This window comes from Rhinopithecus roxellana, chromosome 4, assembly GCF_007565055.1.
Source record: "Rhinopithecus roxellana isolate Shanxi Qingling chromosome 4, ASM756505v1, whole genome shotgun sequence".
In the NCBI taxonomy this organism is placed as follows: domain Eukaryota; kingdom Metazoa; phylum Chordata; class Mammalia; order Primates; family Cercopithecidae; genus Rhinopithecus; species Rhinopithecus roxellana.
This window is the reverse complement of record NC_044552.1, coordinates 36,891,939-36,918,325: the sequence shown is the minus strand read 5'-3', so window position 1 is coordinate 36,918,325 and position 26,387 is coordinate 36,891,939. Positions and strand designations below refer to the sequence as shown.

The 26,387-nt window shown below is 49.0% G+C and overlaps 1 protein-coding gene across 1 annotated transcript in view; it reads right to left on the bottom strand.

Annotated features, from left to right (window-relative positions):
- The window catches only part of PPP2R5D (protein phosphatase 2 regulatory subunit B'delta), a 29,338-nt gene extending 10,446 nt beyond the window's left edge, over positions 1 to 18,892 (bottom strand). Inside the window, exons 1-2 of the mRNA XM_010369694.2 lie at positions 18,692 to 18,892; positions 12,803 to 12,880 (exon numbers count right to left, since the gene is read on the bottom strand). Coding sequence (XP_010367996.1) covers positions 12,803 to 12,880; positions 18,692 to 18,718 — 105 coding nt within the window. The 5' untranslated portion in view covers positions 18,719 to 18,892. The remainder of the gene's footprint in view (positions 1 to 12,802; positions 12,881 to 18,691) is intronic.
- Between the last annotated feature and the right edge of the window lie 7,495 nt (positions 18,893 to 26,387).

The following is a 26,387-nucleotide window of genomic DNA, read 5'->3' as shown; positions in this document are numbered from 1 at the left end:
AGGCTTGAGCCACCGTGCCCGGCCGGTGTTTTTTGTATTTTTTAATAGAGACGGGGTTTCACTGTGTAGCCCAGGATGGTCTCGATCTCCTGACCTCGTGATCCACCCGTCTCGGCCTCCCAAAGTGCTGGGATTACAGGCTTGAGCCACCGCGCCCGGCCAACATCCTCTGAATTTTTTATAAAAACAATGATATGTACTTGTCACCTATCTAGGGATAAGAGAACAGGAGAGGAGCACTGGGTCCAGCCTCTGGGTCCCGTGTGTTGGACATGGCAAGGCATCTGGAGTCTTTGCCCTCCCTTTCTACATATGGCAGATGAGTCACACCTTGGGGTGGGGGAGAGTGGTAGTAGGAGAAAAGCAGGTTGGGGGCCAGCACTTGGTATGTATCCAGACTCTCCCCTGCTTCAGGCCTCCATTTCCCTGCCTTAAGAACAATTAGGCCAGGCGTGGTGGCTCACATCTGTAATCCCAGCACTTTGAGAGGCAGAGGCGGGCGGAATATGAGGTCAGGAGTTTGAGAGCAGCCTGGCCAACATGATGAAACCCTGTCTCTACTAAAGATACAAAAAATTAGCTGGGTGTGGTGGCACATGCCTGTAATCTCAGCTACTCGGGAGGCTGGGGCAGGAGAATCGCTTGAACTCAGGAGGCAGAGGTTGCAGTGAGTTGAGATCATACCATTGCACTCCAGCCTGAGTGACAGGGTGAGGCTCTGAATAAAAAAAAAAAAAAAATGTAATCCCAGCACTTTGGGAGGCTGAGACGGGCGGATCACGAGGTCAGGAGATCGAGACCATCCTGGCTAACACGGTGAACCCTCGTCTCTACTAAAAATACAAAAAACTAGCCGGGCGAGGCGGCGGGCGCCTGTAGTCCCAGCTACTCGGGAGGCTGAGGCAGGAGAATGGCCTAAACCCGGGAGGCGGAGCTTGCAGTGAGCTGAGATCCGGCCACTGCACTCCAGCCTGGGCGACAGAGTGAGACTCCATCTCAAAAAAAAAAAAAAAAAAACCAAACCATTATCTGTGGAGCTTGGTGCTCAATAACACCTTGGGCCAGACTGCCTGCCTGGGTTCAATCCTCACTCTGCCGCTTATTAGCTGAGTAATATCCAGAGAGCCTGTGCCTCAGTTTTCTCATCTATAAAATGGGATGACAACCATACCTACCTTATAGCACTATAGTAAGGACAGAGATGAACCGTACCTACCTTATAGCACTATAGTAAGGATAGAGTTTCTGGCACTAAAGAAGCATTTTTTTTTTTTTTTTTGAGACAGAGTCTGGCTCTGTTGCCCAGGCCAGAGTGCAGTGGCACAATCTCGGCTCACTGCAACCTCCGCCTCCCGGGTTCAAGCAATTCTCCTGCCTCAGCCTCTGGAGTAGCTGGGATTACAGGCGCGCGCCACCACGCCCGGCTAATTTTTTTTCGTATTTTTAGTAGAGACAGAGTTTCACCATGTTAGTGAGGCTGATGTTGATCTCCTGACCTCGTGATCTGCCCTCCTCGGCCTCCCAAAGTGCTGGGATTACAGGTGTGAGCCACCGTGCCCGGCCCTAAAGAAGCATTTTATAAGAGGTACCTTCTACTACCACCACTACTATTACTATTATTTCCCATACCCAGGTTTTAGGAATGCAGCCTGGAATCTCCTTCCTATGCTAGCACAACTCAAATGTTCCGTTGAGTCCATTATCCTCCTTGTTTAAAAATGGGAACCCCGGCCGGGCACAGTGGCTCATTCTTGCAATCCTAGCACTTTGTGAGGCTAAAGCAGGCGGATCACCTGAGGGTGGGAGTTCAAGACCAGCCTGACCAACATGCAGAAACCCCATCTCAACTAAAAATACAAAGTTAGCCGGGTGAGGTGGTGCATGGCTGTAATCCCAGCTACTCAGGAGGCTGAGGCAGGAGAATTGCTTGATCTTGGCGGTGAGCCAAGATCGCGCCATTACACTCCACCCTGGGTAACAAGAGTAAAATTCTGTCTCAAAAAAAAAGAAAAAGAAAAAGAAAAGAAAGAAAATGGGGGACCTAGAAAATCACTGCATCGGCCGGGCGCGGTGGCTCAAGCCTATAATCCCAGCACTTTGGGGGGCCGAGACGGGCGGATCACGAGGTCAGGAGATGGAGACCATCCTGGCGAACACGGTGAAACCCCATCTCTACTAAAAAAATACAAAAAACTAGCCGGGCGAGGTGGCGGGCGCCTGTAGTCCCAGCTGCTCGGGAGGCTAAGGCGGGAGAATGGCATAAACCCGGGAGGCAGAGCTTGCAGTGAGCTGAGATCTGGCCACTGCACTCCAGCCTGGGCGACAGAGCGAGACTCCGTCTCAAAAAAAAAAAGAAAATCACTGCATCTTCCAAGACTCCGTTTAAGTTCTACCTTCTTCCAAAAAGTTTTCTCAGATCTTTCCAGCCCTTGGGTATCACCCCCTCCTTTTGATACCACTTGTCTGTTCCATTGGCTCTGTGACTGCTCACCCCCTAGTGACACCTCTTAGTCTCTTCATATGTCATTCCCCTAACTAGATGGCAAGTCCTTTGAAAGCCAGGACCCTATTTGTACACCTGTGGGTGCCCCCAGCACTGACACCTAATAGGAATTGAATGAAGGTTTTGTTGGTTGGTTGACCAGGAGCCAAAGTTTTCAATTCCTGCCCAGGCTCCTCCCCACAGGCTCTTCCTCTCCTGCCCCAACTCAGGAATCCTCAGAACAGGGTGCTATACAGCATTAGGAGCAGAGTCTGGAGGGAGAAACATCAGTGATACTAGGGTGAGGGGCTCAGTGCCAACCTGACGACAAAACTCCATCCTTCCAGGTAAGATGCAGACACCCTGCACTTCCACAAACCTCACACTGAGGAGGCAGCCAGAGAGAGGCATTCTTCCCAGAAAGGGAAAAGGAAGGCCTCAATTTTTTCTGCTAACAAGAAGATAGCCAGGCACGGTGGCTCATGTCTGTAATCCTAGCACTTTGGGAGGCCAAGGCAGGTGGATCACTTGAGGTCAGGAGTTCAAGACCAGCCTGACCAACATGGTGAAACTCTGACTCTACTAAAAATGCAAAAAAACAATTAGCTGGGTGTGGTGGTGCACGCCTGTAGCCCTAGCTACTCAGGAGATTGAGATGGGAGAATTGCTTGAACCCGGGAGGCAGAGGATGCAGTGAGCCAAAATCACACTACGGCACCGCAGCCTGGGATTCACAGCAAGACCCTATCTCAAAAAAAAAAAAAAAAAGAGGTGGCCAGACGCGGTGGCTCACGCCTATAATCTCAGCACTTTGGGAGGCCAAGGTGGCTAGATCACGAGGTCAGGAGGTCGAGACCTGCCTGGCCAACATGGTGAAACCCCATCTCTACTAAAAATACAAAAATTAGCTGGGTGCGGTAGTGGGCACCTGTAATCCCAGCTATTCAGGAGGCTGAGGCAGGAGAATCGTTTGAATCTGGGAGGCAGAGGTTGCAGTGAGCCGAGATCACGCCACTGCACTCTACCCTGGGCGACAGAGCAAGACTCCATCTCAAAAAAAAAAGAGGTGGCAGGACTAGATCAGTGGTTTCCCAACCATTATTCCGGTAAAGGTTAGAGAGAACAGAGGGTTTTATGCACCACCAATGGCCGGGCATGGTGGCTCATGCCTACAATCCCAGCTCTTTGGGAGGCTGAGGCGGACAGATCACCTGAGGTCAGGAGACCAGCCTGGCCAACATGGCAAAACCCTATCTCTACTAAAAATACAAAAAGTTAGCCAGGCGTGATGGTGGGGGCCTGTAATCCCAGCTACTCAGGAGGCTGAGGTGGGAGAATCACTTGAACCTGGAAGACAGAGGTTGCAGTGAGCTGAGATGGCACCACTGCAGTCCAGCCTGGGCAACAGAATAAGACTCCATCTCAGAAAAAAACAAAACAAAACAAACAAAACGAAACCCACCCAATGAGCTGATATCTAAGGTCTTTCTACACTAGTATTGCATTATTGAAGGCTGGAGTGGCTGGAGTGGCTGGAGAGCAGCTGAGTGGGCTTACTCTGCCCTGCCCCCTACCCCACTGAGCTGCCCTGGTTTATGAGGACCATTGGCTCCCAAGATCCAGACACAAGAAGCATCTGAGAGACAGCTGCTCCTGCCAGCAAAACCCCTGGCTGCCAAGCCCTGATGAGGTATCCGCTGTCTATTCACCCTTCACTAGGAAACATGCATGTTAGAGGGAGGTGGGGGATATGTCACCTACTCATGGGCATTCAACCACTTCTCCTAAAAGCTCCAGCCTCTAACTTCTCCATTCACCTGGGTTGGAGGTAGAAGGCAAGTGAATCCCCTGAGAAGCTTCTGCAGCCATCAAAGCAGGGGTGGACACTGACCAAAGGCAACTTGGCCAATCTATCCTCTACTCACTACTTTGTCCTGCCCAGTTTCACTTGTGGGATTATTTTATTTTATCTTATCTTATTTTATTTTATTATTTTATTTTGAGACAGGGTCTCGCTCTGTCACCCAGGCTGGAATGCGGTGGTGCGATCTCTGCTCACTGCAACCTCCGCCTCCCAGGCTCAAACAATTCACCTGCCTGAGCCTCCTGAGTAGCTGGAATTACAGGCGTGCACCACCAGGCCTGGCTAATTTTTGTATTTTCAGTAGAGACAGGGTTTCACCATGTTGGCCAGGCTGGTCTTGAACTCCTGACCTCAAGTGATCTGCCCGCCTCAGCCTCCCAAAGTGCTGGGATTACAGGCGTGAGCCACTGTGCCTGGCCTTATTTTTTGTAGTTTTTGTAGAGATGGGGTTTCACCACGTTGCCCAGGCTGGTCTCAAACTCTGGAGCTCAAGCAATCCACCTGCCTTAGCCTCCCAAAGTGCTGGGATTACAGGTGTGAGACACCATATCTGGCCCTCACTTCTGGGACTCCATAGAGGCCATCTCTTCTGCCTGAAGTACTACTGCTTTCACTTCCAAACTCTCAACAGGATTGCTGGAGAGCAATCAAGTGGCGCTGTGAATTTCCACACCACACTCATACTCAGAAAATTCCAACTCAACGTGCCTACTCTGAACCTATCCTGGTCCAGCCTATTCCGAACACAGCTGCCATTAATAATTTAAACCCAGGCTGGGCACAGTGGCTCAAGTCTGTAATCCCCCCCAAAAAAAAAAATCTCAAAAAAAAAAATTTAAACCCAAATATTCAAATATAAATAAAGAGATAGGGGCCCGGCATGGTGGCTTATGTCTGTAATCCCAGCACTTTGGGAGGCCAAGGCAGCAGATTACTTGAGGCCAGTTCACGACCAGCCTGGCCAATATGGCGAAACCCCATCTCTACTAAAAATACAAAAGTTGGCTGGGCATGGTGGCTCACCCTTATAATCCCAGCAGTTTGGGAGGCTGAGGGGAGCAGATCACCGGAGGTCAAGAGTTGGAGACCAGCCTAGCCAACATGGTGAAACCCTGTCTCTACTAAAAGTATAAAAATTAGTCGGGCATGGCGGTGGGTGCCTGTAACCTCAGCTACTTGGGAGGTTGAGGCAGGAGAATTGCTTGAACCCAGGAGGTGGATATTGCAGTGAGCCAAGATCGTACCATTGTACTACAGCCTGAGCAACAAGAGCAGAACTCCATCTCAAAAAATAAAATAAAAATAAAAATAATAACGGCTGGGCATGGTGGCCCACACCTATAATCCCAGCACTTTGGGAGGCTGAGACGGGCAGATTACTGGAGATCAGGAGTTCAAGATGAGTCTGACCAACATGGAGAAACCCCATCTCTACTGAAAATACAAAATTAGCCAGACGTGGTGGTGCATGCTTGTAATACCAGCTACTCAGGAGGCTGAGGGAGGAAAATCACTTCAACCCAGGAGGCGGAGGTTGCAGTGAGCTGAGGTCACGCCATTGCATTCCAGCCTGGGCAACAACAGTGAAACTCCGTCTCAAAAAATAAATAAACAAAAATAAAATAAATAAAAATACAAAATTTAGCTGGGCATGGTGGTGGGCGCCTGTAATCCCAGCTACTCAGGAGGCTGAGACACGAAAATCACTTGAACCCGGGAGGCAGAGGTTGCAGTGAGCCGAGACACTCCAGCCTGAGCAACAAAGCAAGAGTCTGTCTCAAAAATAAATAAATAAAAAATAAAGAGATAGAAATATAATTTAAGCACTATAGAATTTAATATAAGAGAAAGATGAAACATACAATTAACAGAAAAACTGCAAAGATTAAATGTTATATTTCTTTTGCATAATAAATTAACTGGCCTAATAAATGAAGATCATTTTAGTTTAAAATCCCAAAAATCACAGAGGCCTTCTCTCCAGTGGTGACATCTAGAGCTCCATCTAGTGTTGCTTAATTCTTTCCTTCCTTCAATTATTAACTGAACATCATGCTAAGCATTAAAGATTAAACGTTTATATGCAAATTCTATACCATAAAAAAATTTAAAAGGTGACTAAAACATGGCCCTTGCCATCAAAGAGCTCACAGTCCACTAGGCAGGACAGACACAAATGCAGCTAACTGAACAAAGAAAATGCAAGAACAGAGAGGGCTGAGCTGCAAACTCTGCCTGGAAGAATTAGGGAAGATATCCCTGAAGAGGTGGCTTTTGATTTGGTTTTTATTATTTTTTTCTTTTTTGGCTCTTAAAAAATAAACATGAGTTTAAATGGCCAGGTACAGTGGCTCACGCCTGTAATCCCAGCATTTTGGGAGGCCGAGGCAGGCGGATCATGAGGTCAAGTGATCGAGACTATCCTGGCCAACATGGTGAAACTTCATCTCTACTAAAAAAAAAAAAAAAAATAGAAAACTTAGTTGGGCATGGTGGCGTGTGCCTGTAGTCCCAGCTACTTGGGAGGCTGAGGCAGGAGAATCGCTTGAACCTGGGAGGCGGGGGTTGTAGTGAGCCGAGATCACACCACTGCACTCCAGTCTAGGCAACAGAGTAAGACTCCATCTCAAAAAAAAAAGAAAAGAATAAACATGAGTTTAAGAGGCAAAAAAAGACACAGGAGAAATAAAGCAGTCCAGGCCAGTGGAACTGCAGCTGCGAGCATCCTGAGTCATAAAGGGGCTATCATATCAGAAGACAGGAAGTTGGGCAGGGCACAGTAGCTCACACCTGTAATCCCAGCACTTTCAGAGGCCAAGGCAGGAGGATTGTTTCGGTCCAGGAGTTCGAGACCAGCCTTGGGAACACAGTAAGAATCTATTTCTACAAAAAATACAAAACTTAGCTGAGCACAGTGGCTCGTGCCTGCAGTCCCAGCTACTCAGGGGGCTGAGGCGAAAAGATCCCTTGAGCCCAAGAGGTTGAGGCTGCAGTGAGCCATGACTGTACCACTGTACTCCAGCCTGGGGAACACAGTGAGATCCTATCTCCAAAATAAATAAATAAATAAATAAATAAATAAATAAATAAATAAATAAAAATATGGGAAGTTCGGTGGGACACGAAGCCAGGACTGACGCTAGAAGAAGAGTGGGGCCAGCTCAGAGGGGTTGAGGGTGCCATGCTAGTGAGTTTGGATTTTAACTTGTAAGCAGTGAGATGCCAAAACAGGTTTTTAAGTAGAGGACTGATAAGACCAAGAAGGTTTTTAGAGTAACAACTCTGGCCTCAGAGAGGACAGGCTGAAGTGGGGGAAAATTTATTCCTCCCTCTGTCCCTCCTCCAGACTCAGGACAGGGCTCAGCACATACAGAAGTCTATGACACTAAATTTTTTTTTTTTTGAGATGGAGTTTTGCTCTTGTTGCCCAGGCTGGAGTGCAATGGCGTGATCTTGGCTCACCGCAACCTCCATCTCCCGGGTTCAAGCGATTCTCATGCCTCAGCCTCCCTAGTAGCTGAGATTACAGGCTGGAATTATAGGTGTGCACCACCACGCCTGGCTAATTTTTGTATTATTAGTAGAGATGGGATTTCACCATGTTGGCCAGGCTGGTCTCAACTCCCAACCTCAGGTGATCCGCCCGCCTCGGCCTCCCAAAGTGCTGGGATTACAGGCATGAGGACATTGAATTTTTTTATCCAAGGACAGATCAGGAAAGACCCTTACCTGCAGAGGCAGGTCAACAGTGTCTCATCTGATCTCCCAAGGCTCCTTTCCCTTCTAGGATTTATTTCTAGAATCTTAGAGCTAGCAGTATCACTTCATTAAAGACCACAAGAGACTCCAGAGTCACGCAGACCTGGGTGGAATTCCAGCTCTGCCTTACTGGCTAAATAAAAGCTACTTAACATTTCCTTTTTTTTTTTTTTTGAGACACAGTCTTGCTCTCTCCTCCAAGCTGGAGTGCAGTGGCACAATCTCGGCTCACTGCAACCTCTACCTCCCAGGTTCAAGCAATTCTCCTGCCTCAGCCTCCTGAGTAGCTGGACCACGCCTGGGTAATTTTTGTATTTTGAGTAGAGAGAGCGTTTCACCATGTTGGCCAGGCTAGTCTCCAACTCCTGACCTCAGGTGATCCATTCTCTTCGGCCTCCCAAAGTGCTGGGATTACAGGCATGAGCCACTGTGCCCAGTTAACATTTCTAAGCCTCAATTTCATCTGTAAAATGGGAATAATAATAATAAAGGGATCTCAGGGGAGTATTGTGAAGGTTAAATGAGACAATGCATGCAAAGTACTTAGCACGGTGCCTGGTACATAGTGTTGCACAGTATTCCGTCCCTTACCCCCTTCCCCTACCAAATTCATGTCCACCTAGAATCTGTGAATGTGACCTCACTTGGAAACAGGGTCTTTGCAGATGTAATCAAGTTAAAATGAGATCATACTAGATTGGGGTGAAACCTAAGTCCAATATGACTGGTGTCCTTACAAAAGGAAAATTTGGGCCGGGCGCGGTGGCTCAAGCCTGTAATCCCAGCACTTTGGGAGGCCGAGACGGGCGGATCATGAGGTCAGGAGATCGAGACCATCCTGGCTAACATGGTGAAACCCCGTCTCTACTAAAAATTACAAAAAACTAGCCGGGCGAGGTGGCGGGCGCCTGTAGTCCCAGCTACTCCGGAGGCTGAGGCAGGAGGATGGCGTAAACCCGGGAGGCGGAGCTTGCAGTGAGCTGAGATCCGGCCACTGCACTCCAGCCTGGGTGACAGCGCGAGACTCCGTCTAAAAAAAAAAAAAAAAAAAGAAAAAAGACAAAAGGAAAATTTGGACAGAGACAGAGACACATGGAGGAGAATGCTGTGTGAACACAGAGGCGAGATTAAAGTGATGCATCTACGAGGAATGCCACAGATGGTCAAAAGCCACCGGAATCTAGGAGAGGGATGTGGAACAGACTCTTCCTTAGAACCTCAGAAGGACATGGCCCTGCCGACACTAATTTTACAACTTTTGGCCTCCAGAGTTGAGAGAGAATATATTTCTGTTTTTTTGTTTGTTCGTTTTTTGAGACGGAGTTTCACTCTTGTCGCCAAGGCTGGAGTGCAATGGCACGATCTCCACTCACTGCAGCCTCCACCTCCTGGGTTCAAGCAATTCTCCAGCCTCAGCTTCCCCAGTAGCTGGGATAACAAGTATGCCACCATCACACCTGGCTAATTTTTTTTTTTTTTTTTTTGAGACGGAGTTTTGCTCTTGTTGCCCACTCTGAAATGCAACGGTGCGACATCAGCTTACTGCATCCTCTGGCTCCTGGGTTCAAGCGATTCTCCTGCCTCAGCCTCTTGAGTAGCTGGGATTACTATGTTGGTCAGGCTGGTCTCGAACTCCTGACCTCAGGTGATCCACCCGCCTCAGCCTCCTAAAGTGCTGGGATTACAGGCATAAGCCACCATGCCCAGTCCAATTTTTGTATTTTTAGTAGAGACAGGGTTTTACTATGTTGGTCAGGCTGCTCTCGAACTCCTGACCTCAGGTGATCCGCCTGCCTCAGCCTCCCAAAGTGCTGGGATTACAGGTGTGAGCCATTGGACCTGGCCTGTTTCTATTGTTTTAAGCCACCCAATTTGTAGTAATTTGTTTTGTTTTGTTTTGTTTCCTTGAGACAGGGTCTCATTCTGTCACCCAGGCTGGAGTGCAGGGTGGTACGATCATTGCCCACTGCAGCCTTGAACTCCTGGACTCAAGCAATCTTCCACCTCAGCCTCCTGTGTGGCTGGAAGTACTGGTACACATACCCCCATACCCGGCTAATTTTTTATTTTTTATTTTTTTGTAGAGACAAGGTCTCTGTATGTTGCCTAAGCTGGTGTCAAATTCCTGCCCTCAAGCAATTCTCCCATCTCAGCTTCCCAAAGCATTAGGATTACAGGTGTGAGCCAGTGTGCCTGGCTTATTTGTAGTAGTTTATTATGGCTGCCCTAGGAAACTAACACAAAGTAACTGCTCTATATTAGATCAATTAGAAAGGCTCTGGCAAATGCCTGACAGAGCAAAACTGGCTAGAAGAGCCCAAACTTTCGGACAAGAAAAGGGCAAGGGAAAGACTGTGCCAAACAGCTTTTGAAGACCACAGCCTCACATCCTAGCTCGAACTTTTTCAGCATACCCCTGCCATCCCAGACATGAGTACATGTCTAGAAAATCATGGATAATTCTTACTGCCGTCTCATATCTGTGAACCCTGAGCAGCGTTTCATCAAACAACCCAAGGTGAACTCAACACCCTCCTTTCCTAGATTGCTTGAAATAGACCCATTGTCTTGGGCATATTTGTCTAAAAGGCAGTGAACAAATCATAGCAGCTGATCTCAGCATACTCCTTAACCTGTTCAGGCTTCATTTTCCCATCTATGAACTGATAATGTTAGACCCTAAGGTCCTTTCCAGCTCTAATTTGAAATTGGTGCATCTGTTCATTCACTGGTTCACTCATTCACTCACTAATGCATTCAAATGCTAGGTGCTTCTGCTGTGTCAGGCCCTTCAGGAGTGAATGAGAGCCTCATGGAGCTCCTGTGCTAGCTAACACAAGAGACAGCCAATAAAACAATGAATTCACAAGGAATTACTTCATTACAGTCGTGGTTAGGTGCTACCGGTGCTACCAGGCACTGAGGGCCAAAAGAGTAACTAACAGGAGCCCTCGTGAGGGATAGGGGTGGGTGGTCAAAAAAGGCTGCTTTAAGGAAACAACATCCCATCTAAGAACTAAAGAAGTAGGAGCTAGTTAGGCAAAAGGTGGGAACTCCCCATTACATTTTCCTTCTTCTCCCAGGATTTTCATGACTTAGACAATCCTGTTTCTTGCTGCTCTCAATGTCAAGTTACCAGCTTCCAACCACCTTCCCTGTGGGTCCCACAAATGTCATCATTCCTGAAAGGGATATTGAGCCCAGAGTGTGTCTTCCCAGAAGCATTTACTATGAACCAATTGCACAAGTACACAGAGATAGGAAAGAAGCAATGCAGAATAACATAGCTCCTTCCCTTGGAGTTCACAGTCTGAGAGACACAGATGGGAACAAATGGTCACAGAGCTGAGTGATAAGGATTATTAAAGAGACATTTAGAATACTGCATAAGGGCTGGGCACAATGGCCCACACCTGTAATCCCAGCACTTTGGGAGGCTGAGGCGGGTGGATCACCTGAGGTCAGGAGTTCAAGACCAGCCTGGCCAACATGGTGAAACCCTGTCTCTACTAAAAATACAAAAAATTAGCCAGGCATTGTGGCACATGACTGTAATCCCAGCTACTCAGGAGGCTGAGGCAGGAGAATTGCTTGAACCTGGGAGGTGGAGGTTGCAGTGAGCCGAGATCGTACCATTGCACTCCAGCCTGGGCAACAAGAGAGAGACTCCATCTCAAAAAAAAAAAAAAAAGTAGAATACTACATAAGTGGAGAAGAAAGAATAATTCCTCTCCTGTGGTCCTCAACTTCCATGTCTATAAAAGGGGAAAATCTACTCTGCTTCTGATTACCTTAATGAGGCCTAAAATGAGGTGTGAAAACTGCTTGTGCCTCTCTAGAGGTGACCTATCAGCAGAAGTACTAAGAAACATCTAAACGCATAGTTAACCCCAAACATATGCTCATCAATCTCTTCTCCCAAAAAACCATAAGACCTGTCCATAACTAGAGAGCTCTGTTTTCAGTTCTCCTCCAACCTCTGAACAGTTTAGAGCAGGAGGGAGAAAGCAGAGAAAGCACCAATCACCAATTTCCAGGTAGGATGTGGTGGATGCTCGCTGTATATGTTCACAGAATCATTCACCATCCAAAGCATCCCATTGTGCATGCTCGCAAACTTTCATGGATATACTGTATACTTCCTTAAGTCTCTCCCTCTTCTGGTGCTCTCTCCGCTTGCTGTTTATTGCTTTATAGCCCGAGATTGCTAAGCTGCACTGACCTCTGCTCAGGACTGTCTTTTAGTCATGCTCACATTCAATTGGGACCAAGGACAGTGGGCCCAGCTGGGCCCAACTCAGGGACACCAGCCCCTCCCAATCTCCTGCCCCACCCAGAGTGATGCTGAAGTTACTTGTTACCCCATCAAGTGTCTGTGGACTTTCCCCCTTCTGCCCAGGATCCCAGAACCTCCAGCTTTTTGCCCTAAGAAAAAGGAATTCTCAACATTCCAAGTTGGTAAGCAGAGAAACAACTTTCATAGGAATCTCTGGGGAGTCTGAAGAACTAGAGAATGTATTTGGTCTATACCAACCAAAGGGAAATCCTGCCTGAGGGCAGTCTGGATGGGCCGTCCAGGTTCCTCCCAGGATATGGAAGCCTTCCCTTCCGCCTCACCCCCTGGGATCCCCTACCCCACCAGCCATCATGGAGTTGCAGGTGGCACCTACATGTAAGGCTACGCCTACATTAATTACCTCCTCAGTGTTCTCGCCTCCACCATCCTTGCCCGAGCTGCTAGGCTTGGCTGTGCACTTGGCAACCTTGGGGGGCTCCTGAAAGGAGAAGATGAAGGTAGAGTTAGCAGATGCCAGGGGAAGGGAAAAGTCTTATCTGGCTCCCTTAGATCTTTGTTGCAAATATCCTCTGTCCAGGTTCAGTTAGAACCTAACTTGTGCCAAGCTGGGGTGGGTGGAGGGATCTACACAGAAGGAGATTCAGCCCCTCCAAGAATTTAGAATCTGGTTAGGAAGTTACCCCAAACACACACTAATTCAGCATGAGAATGCTCCTTCATCTTTCACCTCATCAGGCTGGTGCAGAGGTTGGGTCTGGGAGGGCCTTTGCTCAGATCAGAACCAGAGTGAGGAGGCTTAAGGAAAAAGCATCAGGGAACAGTTGCTCACTGGCTTCTGGCTAACATGGTCAAAGGGGTGCCGGAGGCTTTCATGCTGGAGTGCAGGGAGTTACCACTCTCCCCTCACAGCCACCTGGAAAGACTGGGAGGCAATTTTTGGATGTCACAAATAGCGCACAGACAACAGGGTGCTACTCGGCATTTAATCAGTAAGGTCCAGGAATGCTAACAGGTACAGAACTGTCCCACCCAAAATGCCAAGAGCACCTCAGTTGACAAGCACTGAGACAGGGATGGGGGTAAAACCTGAACTGTTACAAAGAGTGAGCACTAGTCTGAAGTCTCCTTTGGGAACCTGGCAGCTGGCTCAGAGCCCTGGCCTGCCCAGCATCTCTTCCTATGCTTCGAGCCAAAAAAAGCAACTGCACAGGGACAGGATGGGGAAAATGTGAAAAAGACTTGGGGATTTAGGTCTGACTGCAAGCTCAACACAAATCATCCATGTGCAGCTCACGTGACCTTCCATCCTGTTAACAGACCTGTGCAAACTGCTTGGCACTGACAGGGCTATCCTGGAGGATCTGGTTCAGTCATGAGCATCAGGCTTGGGAGGGGCCATGACAAATCCTAGTTTTTCTTAGAGGGAAATGCGACCCATACTGGGAGTGGATTCAAAGGCATATCCCAAGACCAACAGCTGCAGGAACTGGGATAGTTAACAATGGAAGGGAGGAGTCATGAGGGATGGAGAAGCAAGATGGATCTTAAACAAATGAAGGGCTGCCTTGGATGCAACTTGTCCATATGGACCAGAGGCATGAGAGCAAAGGGCTGAAGTTGCAAGTCGGGCTGAAGTTCCAAACAAGAATTTTATCATGGAGCAATGGCACTAAAACTGGCCACCTAGTGAAGCCAAAAGCTCCCCAACCCCTGAGAACATTCAAGCAGGGGCTGGGTGACCTCCTGTAAGGCATGTTGCAAAAGAAATTCAAGCCTTTAATGAGGACAGGAGGATCTTGGAAAACACTTTCAGCTCTGAGATTGTGCAATTCAATAGCAGCCAAGCCCCTTCAGTGAGAAGTGTTAAATCAAGTTATTGTGACTATGGGGGCAAAAGGATTTCAGGGAGAAGAGAGCTCTGTGTGGGCTGGAGTAGGGGGAAGGCTTCTTGGAGGCAGGGAGGAAGAAAGGTGTGGTGTAGAGCAGCCTGATGCAGTAGGGGGAAGGGGTTCCTTCTCTGGGCTGAGCACGCTCCTGCTGTATACTAACCCAGCTGGCCACACTGACCCTTGACAGTGGCTGAGAGCATGGGGTGGAGAGAAATAGGCTGGAGGCAGGGTGCAGGCAGGACATAACATTGAGGTGTCTGCACACACCCCAGACATGAACCCCTTGGACAAAGCTGACCCATCTTCATACATCTCTGATCTCTCTATTAGATCATAAGCTTATTCTTTTGTGTACCCCTCCACTCACCCTACAGCACTCAGCATGATGCCTCAGACATATCTTTCAAAGAATGCGCCTAAGAGAGATCCAGCTGCCTTAGTGTGTGGGTGTGAGTGGGCGTGGAGGAACCAGGCCCACCACCCTTGCTCCCTGGCTCCTGCAGAACAGGTGCAGCACACATACTTCAGCCCAGCTCAGCCATCAAGTGCTGTGTAGAACAGAGGTTAAAAGAACATGTTTGGGCCGGGCGCAGTGGCTCACGCCTGTAATCCCAGCACTTTGAGAGGCCGAGGTGGGTGGATCACGAGGTCAGGAGTTCAACACCACCCTGGCCAAGATGGCGAAACCCCGTCTCTACTAAAAATACAAAAAAATTAGCCAGGCATGGTGGCGGGTGCCTGTAATCTCAGCTGCTTGGGAGGCTGAGGCAGAGAATTGCTTGAACCCAGGAGGCGGAGGCTGCAGTGAGCGAGACCGCGCCACTGCACTCCAGCCTGGGCAACAGAGTGAGACTCTGTCTCAAAAAAAAAAAAAAAAAATAGGCCGGGTGCGGTGGCTCATGCCTGTAATCCCAGCACTTTGGGAGGCCAAGGCAGGCAGATCACGAGGTCAGGAGATCAAGACCATACTGACTAACATGGTGAAACCCTGTCTCTACTAAAAATACAAAAAATTAGAGCTGGGCGTGGTGGCGGGCACCTGTAGTCCCAGCTACTCAGGAGGCTGAGGCAGGAGACTGGCATGAACCCGGGACGCGGAGCTTGCAGTGAGCCGAGATCGCGCCACTTCACTCCAGTCTGAGCGACAGAGACAGACTCCATCTCAAAAAAAAAAAAAAAACACGAACATGTTTGGACCTAGCCCTGTGTTTTGGGCCCAACTCTTACTAGCTATATAATCACAGACAAGTTAACTAGCCTCTCCGAGCCTCATCTCAGAGAGAGTTTCCTCATCTATTAGATGATGACAATATTAGAAACCTCTTCCCTCAGCACAGTGTTAAGGCACATGAAAACCGTAGTGCTGGTCAATGTTACTACTATTATGATGAACAAGAAAAAAGTCAGAGAGGGCAGGGGCACCCTACTCAGGAAAATAAAAGAGGTAAGTCCCAGAGGAGAACATGAAGGAAGGGGAGAGATGCAAATCCCTCCAAGAGATAATCTTAGCACCTATCTACTAAGCACCTACTGACTGTGTGAAAAGGAGTTGCCAAACAAAATGAAACTTAGTTATTATCTCAAGGAGGAAGAAAAGGCTTGTCCACAGTTAATTCCCATCCAAGGCCAAACACAAAAGGACCGTACGTAGCCTACTAAGTGCTCTGCAAATCCAGAAAAGAAAGGAGAGTTCACTCCTGACTGAGGGCTCAGAAAGGCTTTAGAGAGGAAGCTGTAAAAGATGGCCAGGAGAGAGGAGACAGGTCACAGAAGAGCATTAAAGATCCTCCACCCACAGCTATCCAGGCAAACCTCAGTCACACTGTCAACCCCCCTCAGAGCCTGCCAACCATTGAAGAAGGCCAAATGCAGCTGAAAATCAAGAGCAGAAAAACCTTATAGGGAGGTGAGAGTTATGCCTGGCTCCATGCACCCCAATCCTTCCAACACCCTTTCCCAACCAAACGCTTACACCCATAGTCCTAGCAAGTCTCATTGGGAATTTGTCTTCTTCTTCACAGTCTAGTAGGCTATTGCTTTCTGGGGATGGGACAGTATCTAGTCCAACAGATTAAAAATTACAAATGGGTGGGGACTTCACCAGCTTTCCCCGAATTCCATTTCCCTTAGCCCCTGGTGTGCTTGATTTCTGTGTGCATTGTCTACAACTGAGCTACCCAAACCACCTCCACATGCCCACTCCCCAAGGACAGGGCCTGGGTGGGGCACACAACCCTGTCCAGCTCACTACCCCCAGGAGGCTCACCATGTAGTACACCATCACCAACCCTATACTTAGAACCTCAGGCCCTGAAAGGTTAAGGGGACAACCCAGAATCAGAGCTGCCTGGCAAATACAGAACAACCCCAGGAGAAAAAGTATGATTGAAAAGGTCAGGCCGGGCGCGGTGGCTCAAGCCTGTAATCTCAGCACTTTGGGAGGCCGAGACGGGCGGATCACGAGGTCAGGAGATCGAGACCATCCTGGCTAACACGGTGAAACCCCGTCTCTACTAAAAATACAAAAAACTAGCCAGGCGAGGTGGCAGGCGCCTATAGTCCCAGCTACTCTGGAGGCTGAAGCAGGAGAATGGTGTGAACCCAGGAGGCGGAGCTTGCAGTGAGCTGAGATCCGGTCACTGCACTCCAGCCCGGGCGACAGAGCAAGACTCCATCTCAAAAAAAAAAGAAGAAAAGAAAAAAAGAAAAGGTCAGAGATGGCAGCCCAGTAACCCAGCCAATCAGAGGGCAAATGAAAGCAATATACCTCTGGGGTCATCAAGCAGGTGGCCAGAACACCAGGCCAGAGCCAGCCCCCACCAAAAAGGGCCAGCCCCAGGAGAGGAGAAGCTGGGGGAGGCTGGAACTGGTATCCTAGCATCCTTTGTGTGAGTCTGTACCTCAAAGGAACCACACCTCTGAGTCAGACCTCAGCAACAGCAGGAAACAGAGGGTAGAAAAAGGCACAGATGAGGAACAGGGGAAGGCGGCACAAGGTAGAAGGTGAAAGAAGGCAACATTAAGAACTGTCCTGTGGGTTCACACCTGTAATCCCAGCACTTTGGCAGGCCAAGGCGGGCAGATCCCCTGAGGTCAGGAGTTCAAGACCAGCCTGACCAACATGGAGAAGCCCCATCTCTACTAAAAATACAAAATTAGCCGGGTGTGGTGGCGCATGCCTGTAATTCCAGCTACTTGGGAGGCTGAGGCAGGAGAATCCCTTGAAGCTGGGAGGCAGAGGTTGTGGTGAGCCGAGATCGCACCATTGCACTCCAGCCTGGGCAACAAAAGTGAAATTCCATCTCAAAAAAGAAAAAAAGAAAGAAAGAAATGGTCTGTGTCAGGACATCATGACAAAGACATGGGTGTTCAGGGGTGGCTGGACTGCAGGCTAAGAAGAAACAATAATCTGACAGTGAGGGCAAATTCCCAATTTGAAGATGGTGTAGCTCAGGAAAGGCAGAAATTCAGCACCGGTGCAAAAAGAAAAAAAAAAAAAAAAAAGGAAAAATGCAAAGGTTATCCTAGGATTAGGAATAAGGGTGTGGAGTCTACTCACATTTGGAAAGGTAACTGGTCTAGGATGCACCTGGGAGCCAGTGAGGAGGGCTTTGATACAAAAGAGGCCTTTAAGTCAGGAGACCTGATATTGCAGCTGGGCCTCCAGAAGGCCGTGTGACCTTGGACAAGTCCCTTGCCCTGTCGGGGCCTCAGTCTCCTCATCTGTACCATTAGGGATTGCACTGCATGCGCTCAGAGGTCCCTTCCAGCACCGTCGTTGTAAGGTTCCATCAACAGAAGGGCTCAGTCCTGCTTACAAGTTTGTGTGTGAAGGAAGAACTAGAGGGAGGGGCCTAGGCCAGATTTGGGTGGAGGAGAGAGAAAGCAGCGCTGTTCTAGGTCAGGGGCTTGGCATGGAAAGAGAAGGGGCCGTAGGGGACTGTGGGGCGGCTGTCCCAGGCGGGTAGGAAGAGGAAAGGGGCTGCTCAGGGCGGGGGGAGGGGGCAATTCTGGAGGAAGGTGCAGTTTCAGATGAGGGGCTGCCCAAACCGATGGGGGATCGGGGCCAGGGGTGATGGGGGGACAGAAAAAGCAGGACAGTGACCTGGGAATGGGGCAGATCTGGAAGAAAGAGGTTACCCTGGGCCGGGGGTAAGAGAAGGGAAGAAGGGAGGGAGGTGTATGTGGGGGGAGTCTCTCCGGGCAAGGTGGGGGAGCTGTCCTAGCTGCGGCACAAGCTGGGGGTGCTGCCAGTCGCGGGGGCGTAGGGCTGGCCCCAGGAGTCCTGCGGGGGCCGGACGGGAGGGTCAGTCTGGGGCTGTCCCGGGCCTGGCTCCGGCCCCTCCCAGAGCTCCGCGCAGGCTCCAAGGCGGTGGTGCGGGAAAAAGGGCCACGCTCACCTTCTCCTTTTTCAGTTTATAGGGCATCTCGGCCCGTCCGGACCCGGCCCGTCTCCTGCGGCCCCGCTCCGGCTCCGGCTTTGCTCGGCCGCACTCGGCCCGCTCGGCGTCTCTTCGCCACCGCCTGCGCGCAGCGCCCGGGTCGAGCGGTGCCTGCGCCTCCAATTGGCCCGAACTCCTACAAAACTGCCTGACAACCAGGCGCCGCCTCCTCGGATTGGTCATTGGAGCCAAGCTGCTTCCTTTTTTTCTTATTGGAAAGAAATAGTACAAACCGCCAGGGTTCGGCTTCCAGAATTGGCTGAAGTGGGTGGTCCCGCCCTAAAGTGGGTCGAGCTTAGCGAAAGAGGCGGGGATAAGGGAAACCCAAGCTTGGCTAGGACTGCTGCACTCCAGCGTCTGCTGTGCGTCGGCCTCGGCCATTCTTCGCGGCGCTTGGAGCCCTGCTCTTTCCTTCTAAAGGGGCTCTCACACTTTGCCCACTATGCTACCCTGCATAGTCGGAATTGGAGGAAGGAAGCCCTAATACGGAGGGCATCTTTCTTCACTGGGGTAAAGTAATGCTAATTGCGAATGCAAAATTGATGGAGGGAGCTCCCAAGGACCTTCCTAGACACCCGCCTCCCTAGACAGGAGTTGCAGAGGAGCAAAGGGGAAGCCTGGCAGGGCTAGGACCTGGTCGAAATGAGATGAGAATCCCTGGCTTGGTGTAACTTTAGGAAGAGGGTCCCCGTTCCTACTGCAAGTGTACTGGGATTGGGGAACAGCTAGATTTGAGCAGTTGGGAACACAGTGGAAAAGCAACTTCATTGTTGAGTGTCTCAGGAAATCCATCCCTTACTTGCCACCCCGCTCAAGTCAATGTTCTAATGGATAAGACTCAGTTTATGCCCACAAAGTGTTCGCAGTCTGGTGGATCACAGACGTGTATAAACAAAGGATTAAGAGAGAATGTAAGCCAGGCAGGCACGGTGTCTCACGCCTGTAATCCCAACACTTTGAGAGGCTGAGACAGGTGGATCACCTGAGGTCAGAGGTTCGAGACCAGCCTGGCCAACATGGCGAAACTCCGTCTCTATTAAAAATACAAAAATTAGTTGGGTGTGGTGGTGCACGCCTGTAATCTCAGCTACTCGGGAGGCTGAAGCAGGAGAATCACTTGAACCCGGGAGACAGAGGTTGCAGTGAGCCGAGATCACACCACTGCACTCCAGCCTGTGCGACAGAGAAAGACTGTCTCAAAACAACAACAATGACGACAAAAAGAATAAGCCTGTGGCCAAGTGCGGTGGCTCACACCTGTAATCCCAGCACTTTGGGAGGCCGAGATGGGCAGATCACGAGGTCAGGAGTTTGAGACCAGCCTGACCAACGTAGTGAAACCCCATTTCTAGTAAAAATACAAAAATTAGGCAGGGTGCGGTGGCTCACGCCTGTAATCCCAGCACGTTGGGAGGCCAAGATGGGCAGATCACGAGGTCAAGAAATCGAGGCCATCCCAGCCAGCATGGTGAAACCTCGTCTCTAAGAAAAATACAAAAATTAGCTGGCATGGTGGTGCGCGCCTGTAGTCCCAGCTACTCGGGAGACTGAGGCAGAAGAATCGCTTGAACCTGGTGGGTAGAGGTTGCAGTGAGCCGAGATTGTGCCACTGCACTCCATCCTGGCGACAGAACGAGACTCCATCTCCAAAAAAAAAGAGAAGAATAAACCTGTGATGCAAAGAAATAAGACTGATACAATGGGCCGGGCGCAGTGGCTCACGCCTGTAATCCCAGCACTTTGGGAGGCCAAGACGGGCGGATCACAAGGTCAGGAGATCGAGACCACCCTGGCTAACATGGTGAAACCCCATCTCTACTAAAAATACAAAAATTAGCCGGGCATGGTGGCGGGCGCCTGTTGTCCCAGCTATACGGGAGGCTGAGCCAGGAGAATGGTGTGAACCTGGGAGGCGGAGCTTGCAGTGAGTAGAGATCGTTCCACTGCACTCCAGCCTGGGCACAGAGCGAGACTCCGTCTCAAAAAAAAAAAAAAAATGATACAATGGATTTTGCGGACTCAGAGGGAAAAGGTGGCAGGGGAATGAGGGATAAAAGACTACACACTGGGGCCAGGTGCAATGGCTCACGCCTGTAATCCCAGAACTTTGGGAGGCTGAGACAGGCAGATCACATGAGGTCAGGAGTTCAAGACCAGCCTGACCAACATGGCGAAACCCCATCTCTACTAAAAATACAAATTAGCTGGATGTGATGGCAAATCCCTGTAATCTCAGCTACTTGGGAGGCTGAGGCAGGAGAATCACTTGAATCTGGAAGGCAGAGGTTGCAGTGAGCCAAGATCATGCCATTGCACTCCAGCCTAGACGACAAGAATAAAACTCCATCTCAAAAAAAAAATACTACACATTGGGTACAGTGTACACTGCTTGGGAGATGGCTGCATCAAAATCTCATAAATCACCACGAAAGAATTTATTCATGTACAAAAAACAGATTTTTAAAATTCTATATAAAACAAAATATAATAGTCTTAAAAAAAAAAAAAAAAAAAAAAGACCATGTGCGGTGGCTCGTGCCTGTAATCCCAGCACTTTGGGAGACTGAGGTGGGCAGATCATCTGAGGTCAGGAGTTCAGGACCAGCCTGGCCAACATGGCAAAACCCCGTCTCTACAAAAATAACAAAAATTAGCCGGGCATGATGATGGGTGCCTGTAATCCCAGCTACTCGGGAGACTGAGGCAGGATGATCGATTGAACCCAGGAGGTGGATTTTGCAGTGAGCCGAGATTGCACCATTGCATTCCAGCCTGGGCGACAGAGCAAGACTCCATCTAAAAAAAAAAAAAAAAAAACCTGTGTCCCTTACCCAGGAGAGCAGTGTTACAAGACAGTGGCCATGGGGATGGAGAAGAGAGGATGGAGCATGAAAATGTGTAGAATCAACAGGATATGGTGATTCATTGGATTGTGCGGGAGGGATGGTAACGGAAAGGGAGGAGTTGAGGATGATTTCTGGAAGTGGTCAGAGTTGTAGGAGGAAAACTGGTGTCATAATGGCAAAGGAAATAAAAGACAATTGGTCAGTAATGTCAGAGAAAGATGGAACAGCATCACCTTGATTCTGCAATTAGAAGATTATGGGTGATTTTTTCAGAGAGTAGAAGAACATTTTTAGTGAGTGGAAGAGTGAGCATCAAGAGGCGAGGAAGTGAAGATGGCAAATGTAGGGTCCTGGCAATCTTACAGAAATAGTATTTGGCTTTCGGTGACTAATGACGATTTCAGGGTAACACACAGTGGACTACATGCCAGCTGTTATCTGCTGGGAGAAAAGGTTGGGAGGAAAAGACATTTATTTGTGGACAGGTATTTGTGTCTGTATGAGTGCTGATCCAGGCAAGATAACGGATGTTTTTATCCATCTCCAAGGCCTCAAGGAGCATGATAGTCCTGAGGCCTAGAGCTTGCCTGCTACTGTGTAAAGCAGGCATATCCTCTTTAGGCCCATGCACCATCTATCCAGCCCTTGGTTCCTCTGGGAGGTAGGGGACCAAGCCACATATAGTAGCACTACAAAATGGGAGCTTTCATCCATGTGAATCTAGGTACCTAGAACATTCTTTATTTAGTTTATTTTTCTTTTAATGTTATATCTTTTAAGAGACAAGGTCTTGCTCTGTCACCCACTTGAAGTGCAGAGGCACAATCATAGCCTCGAATTCTTGGGTTCAAGTGATCCTCTGCCTCAGCCTTCCAATAGCTGGGATTATAGACACAAGCCATGGTTCCTGGTTAGTACATTCCTGCATGCTATTTTATTTATTTATTTTTATTATTTATTTTTTTGAGATGGAGTCTTGCTCTGTTGCCAGGCTGGAGTACAGTGGCGCAATCTCGGCTCACTGCAACCTCTGCCTCCCAGGTCCAAGCAATTCTCCTGCCTCAGCCTCCTGAGTAGCTGGGACTACAGGCACACGCCACCACACCCAGCTAATTTTTCTATTTTCAGTAGGGATGGGGTTTCACCATGTTGGCCAGGATGGTCTCAATCTCTTGACCTTGTGTTCTGCCCACCTCGGCCTCCCAAAGTGCTAACATTACAGGTTTGAGCCACCACGCCCAACCTCTTGCATGCTATTTTGTAGATGTGAGGCTGAACAATTTCATGTTTAGGACTGGAGGTACCTCCAGGAACTATAATTAAGCATTTAAAAAACATTTTATTGGCTGGGCAAGGTGGCTCACACCTGTAATCCCAGCACTTTGGGAGGCTGAGGCGGGTGGATCATGAGGTCAGGAGATTGAGACCATGCTGGCTAACATGGTGAAACCCTGTCTCCACTAAAAATATGAAAAATTAGCCGGGTATAGTGGCAGGCGCCTGTAATCCCAGCTACTCGGGAGGCTGAGGTAGGAGACTCTCTTGAACCTGGGAGACGGAGGTTGCAGTGAGCCGAGATCGCACCACTGCACTCCACCGTGGACTCAAAACATATATAAATATAGATATATTTACAAATAGATACATATATATACATATATTTTTTTTTTCTTGTCTCTCTGGGGATACAAATACCTTAGAACAGAGCCAGGAGCAGTGGTGCAAGCTTGTAGTCCCAGCTACTTGGGAGGCTGAGGCAGGAGGATTGCTTGAGCAAAAGAAGGAAGGGAGGAAGGGAGGAAGGAAGAAAGGAAGGAAGGAGAGAGAGAGAGAAAGAAAAAGAAAAGGAAGGAAGGAAGGAAGGAAGGAAGGAGGGAGGGAGGGAGGGAGGGAAGGAACGAAGGAAGACAGACAGACCTTAAAACATGTACATTTCTGCTGGGCGCGGTGGCTCATGCCTGTAATCCCAGCACTTCAGGAGGCCGAGGCGGGCGGATCACGAGGTCAGGAGATTGAGACCATCCTGGCTAACACAGTGAAACCCTGTCTCTACTAAAAATACAAAAAATTAGCCAGGCACGGTGACAGGCATCTGTAGTCCCAGCTACTCGGGAGGCTGAGGCAGGAGAATGGCATGAACCCAGGAGGCAGTGGAGGTTGCGGTGAGCCGAGATCACGCCACTGCACTCCAGACTGGGCGACAGAGCAAGAATGCATCTCAAAAAAAAAAAGAGAGAGAGAATGAAAGTACACTCCACAGTATGGGAGTAAGCATGAGCATAGGGGCTCAAAGGCCCTGTTACAGAATTTTTGTGAGTTTAAATACCCTCTACTTGGGGAACGCCCTATGTAAATGAAGAGGATGAAGTAAAGTTACAATTACAAAGTTATTAACGATGTATGCCCTAGGGAGAGGATATTTCCTGTTACAGCTGAAGTGTGAATTGGCCTTATGTTCCCTGCCTCCAGACCCTATTTTCCTGCCTCATCTGCCCCCTGAGATGTGATCTCCATAAATCTTTATGGGAGACAGAGGGACACATGGTCTTTTTTCTGTAACTGCTTCATGCTGGCTTTGAGGATGGTCCCTACCTATTGGGGATCATGGAACTCTCACCCTGCTCTGTCTAGTGGAGGCAGGGTAGCTTTTTGATGGCCAGGGGTGGTGTCTTCACCTGGAACTGGCTGGAACCTTTGTTGCATGATCAGCTGAAGCTTGATGGTCTCTAGGCAAGAGGAAATGAATTTGGTTAAAATATTTAATGGGAACTGCAGGGGGTGGATACCTATGCTGTTAGAAAAGTTTGTTATATTGACCAGGCGCAGTGGCTCATGCCTATAATCCCAGCACTTTGGGAGGCCGAGGCGGGCAGATCACAAGGTCAGGAGATTGAGACCATCCTGGCTAACACGATGAAACCCTGTCTTTACTGAAAATACAAAAAATTAGCCGGTCGTGGTGGCAGGCGCCTGTAGTCCCAGCTACTCAGGAGGCTGAGGCAGGAGAACAGTGTGAACCCGGGGGCAAGAGGTTGCGGTGAGCCAAGATCGTGCCACTGCACTCTAAAAAAAAATTTTTTTTTTGAGACGGAGTCTCACTCTGTCGCCCAGGCTGGAGTGCAGTGGTGTGATCTCAGCTCACTGCAAGCTCCGCCTCCTGGGTTCACACCATTCTCCTGCCTCAGCCTCCCAAGTAGCTGGGACTACAGGCACACACCACCATGCCCAGCTAATTTTTGTACTTTTAGTGGAGATGAGGTTTCACCATGTTGGACAGGCTGGTCTCAAACTCCTGGCCTCAAGCAGTCCACCCACCTTGGCCTCCCAAAGTGCTGGGATTACAGCCATGAGCCACTTCACCCAGCCCCTTATGCAAATCTAATAGCTTTCATATATTTGGCTTTCAAATTTTCAGGAATGTATAATGTACAAAATAGAAGACTGCCTCAAGAAGAAAGGAGAGATAAAGAAAGCTGAGCAGTAGCTGAAAGAGAATGTAAGCTCTAGAAAATGGAAATTGCCACCATCCAATTCGTTTATTTTAAGTGAAAATAATTGTTAATTATTGGAAATGTGGTGGGACACGATGGCTTATGCCTGTAATCCCAGCACTTTGGGAGGCTGAGGCCTGAGGATCTCCTCAGACCAGGAGTTCGAGACCAGACTGGGCAACACAGAGAAACTGTCTCTACAAAAAATAAAAAATTAGTCCAGGCGCAGTGGCTCATGCCTGTAATCCCAACACTTTGGGAGACATAAGCAGGTAGCTCACTTGAAGCCAGGAGTTCGAGACCAGCCTGACAAACATGGTGAAACCCCATCTCTACTGAAAATACAAAATTAGCTGGCACACAAAATACAAAATTACAGGTGTGTGGTGGCACACACCTGTAATCTCAGCTACTTGGGAGGCTGGGGCAGGAGATTCTTTGAACCTGGGAAGCTGAGATTGCAGTGAGCTGAGATCGTGCCATTGCACTCTGGCCTGGGCAACAAGACCAAAACTCCGTCTCAAAAAAGAAAAAAGAGAAAAAAAAAATTAACTGGGCATGGTGGCGTGTGCCTGTGGTCCCAGCTACAGCTACTGGGGAGGCTGAGGTGGGAGATCACTTGAGCCTGGGACGGTGAAGGCTGCAATGAACAGTGATCGTGCCACTGCACTCCAACCTGGGTGACAGCGTAGGCCCCTATCTCCATAAAAAAGGAAATGTGGCCTACCACTAGCTGAGTGTCTTGTACAGAACAGTGTAGGTGAAGAGAAGGATGGAATCTATATAACAGAACAGGCAGGAAGTCGACTGTTGGTGCCGTGCTGACAGAAGCTCAACTTTCCTTCTGCCTGCTCTGCTGCCTGCCCCGCTCTACGATAAAAAGTGAATGGGTTTCCAATCTGCAAGGATTTGGGAGGTGAAGAAAGGAAGCTGCTTTGTCTTCAAGTTTGGTGGAAGTGAAACAAAAAGAACAATGAACAGGGCAAGAAGTCCTGGAACATGGGTTTTGTGCCAGATGTGCTGGAACATGTGTGGTGGCACCAAGCACTCCAGGGCTGTATGAATCACATCTAGTAATTCACTCAGCAGCCACTATACACCTATCAGCAGGCGTGAGACAGTTTTCTAATACTGCTACTCCCTCCTGCAACCTTTCCTGCAACCCTCAAACCTCAGTGCTCATAGTTCCACAGGGGAAGCTGCAGGAGTTCCGCGAGGGGCAGACTCCTTCCGAAATATTTCACCTAGAGCTCCCAGCACTAGGCCCAGTCATACCGAGCATGCTGACTGTTCATTTATCAGTCAATAAACTGTTAC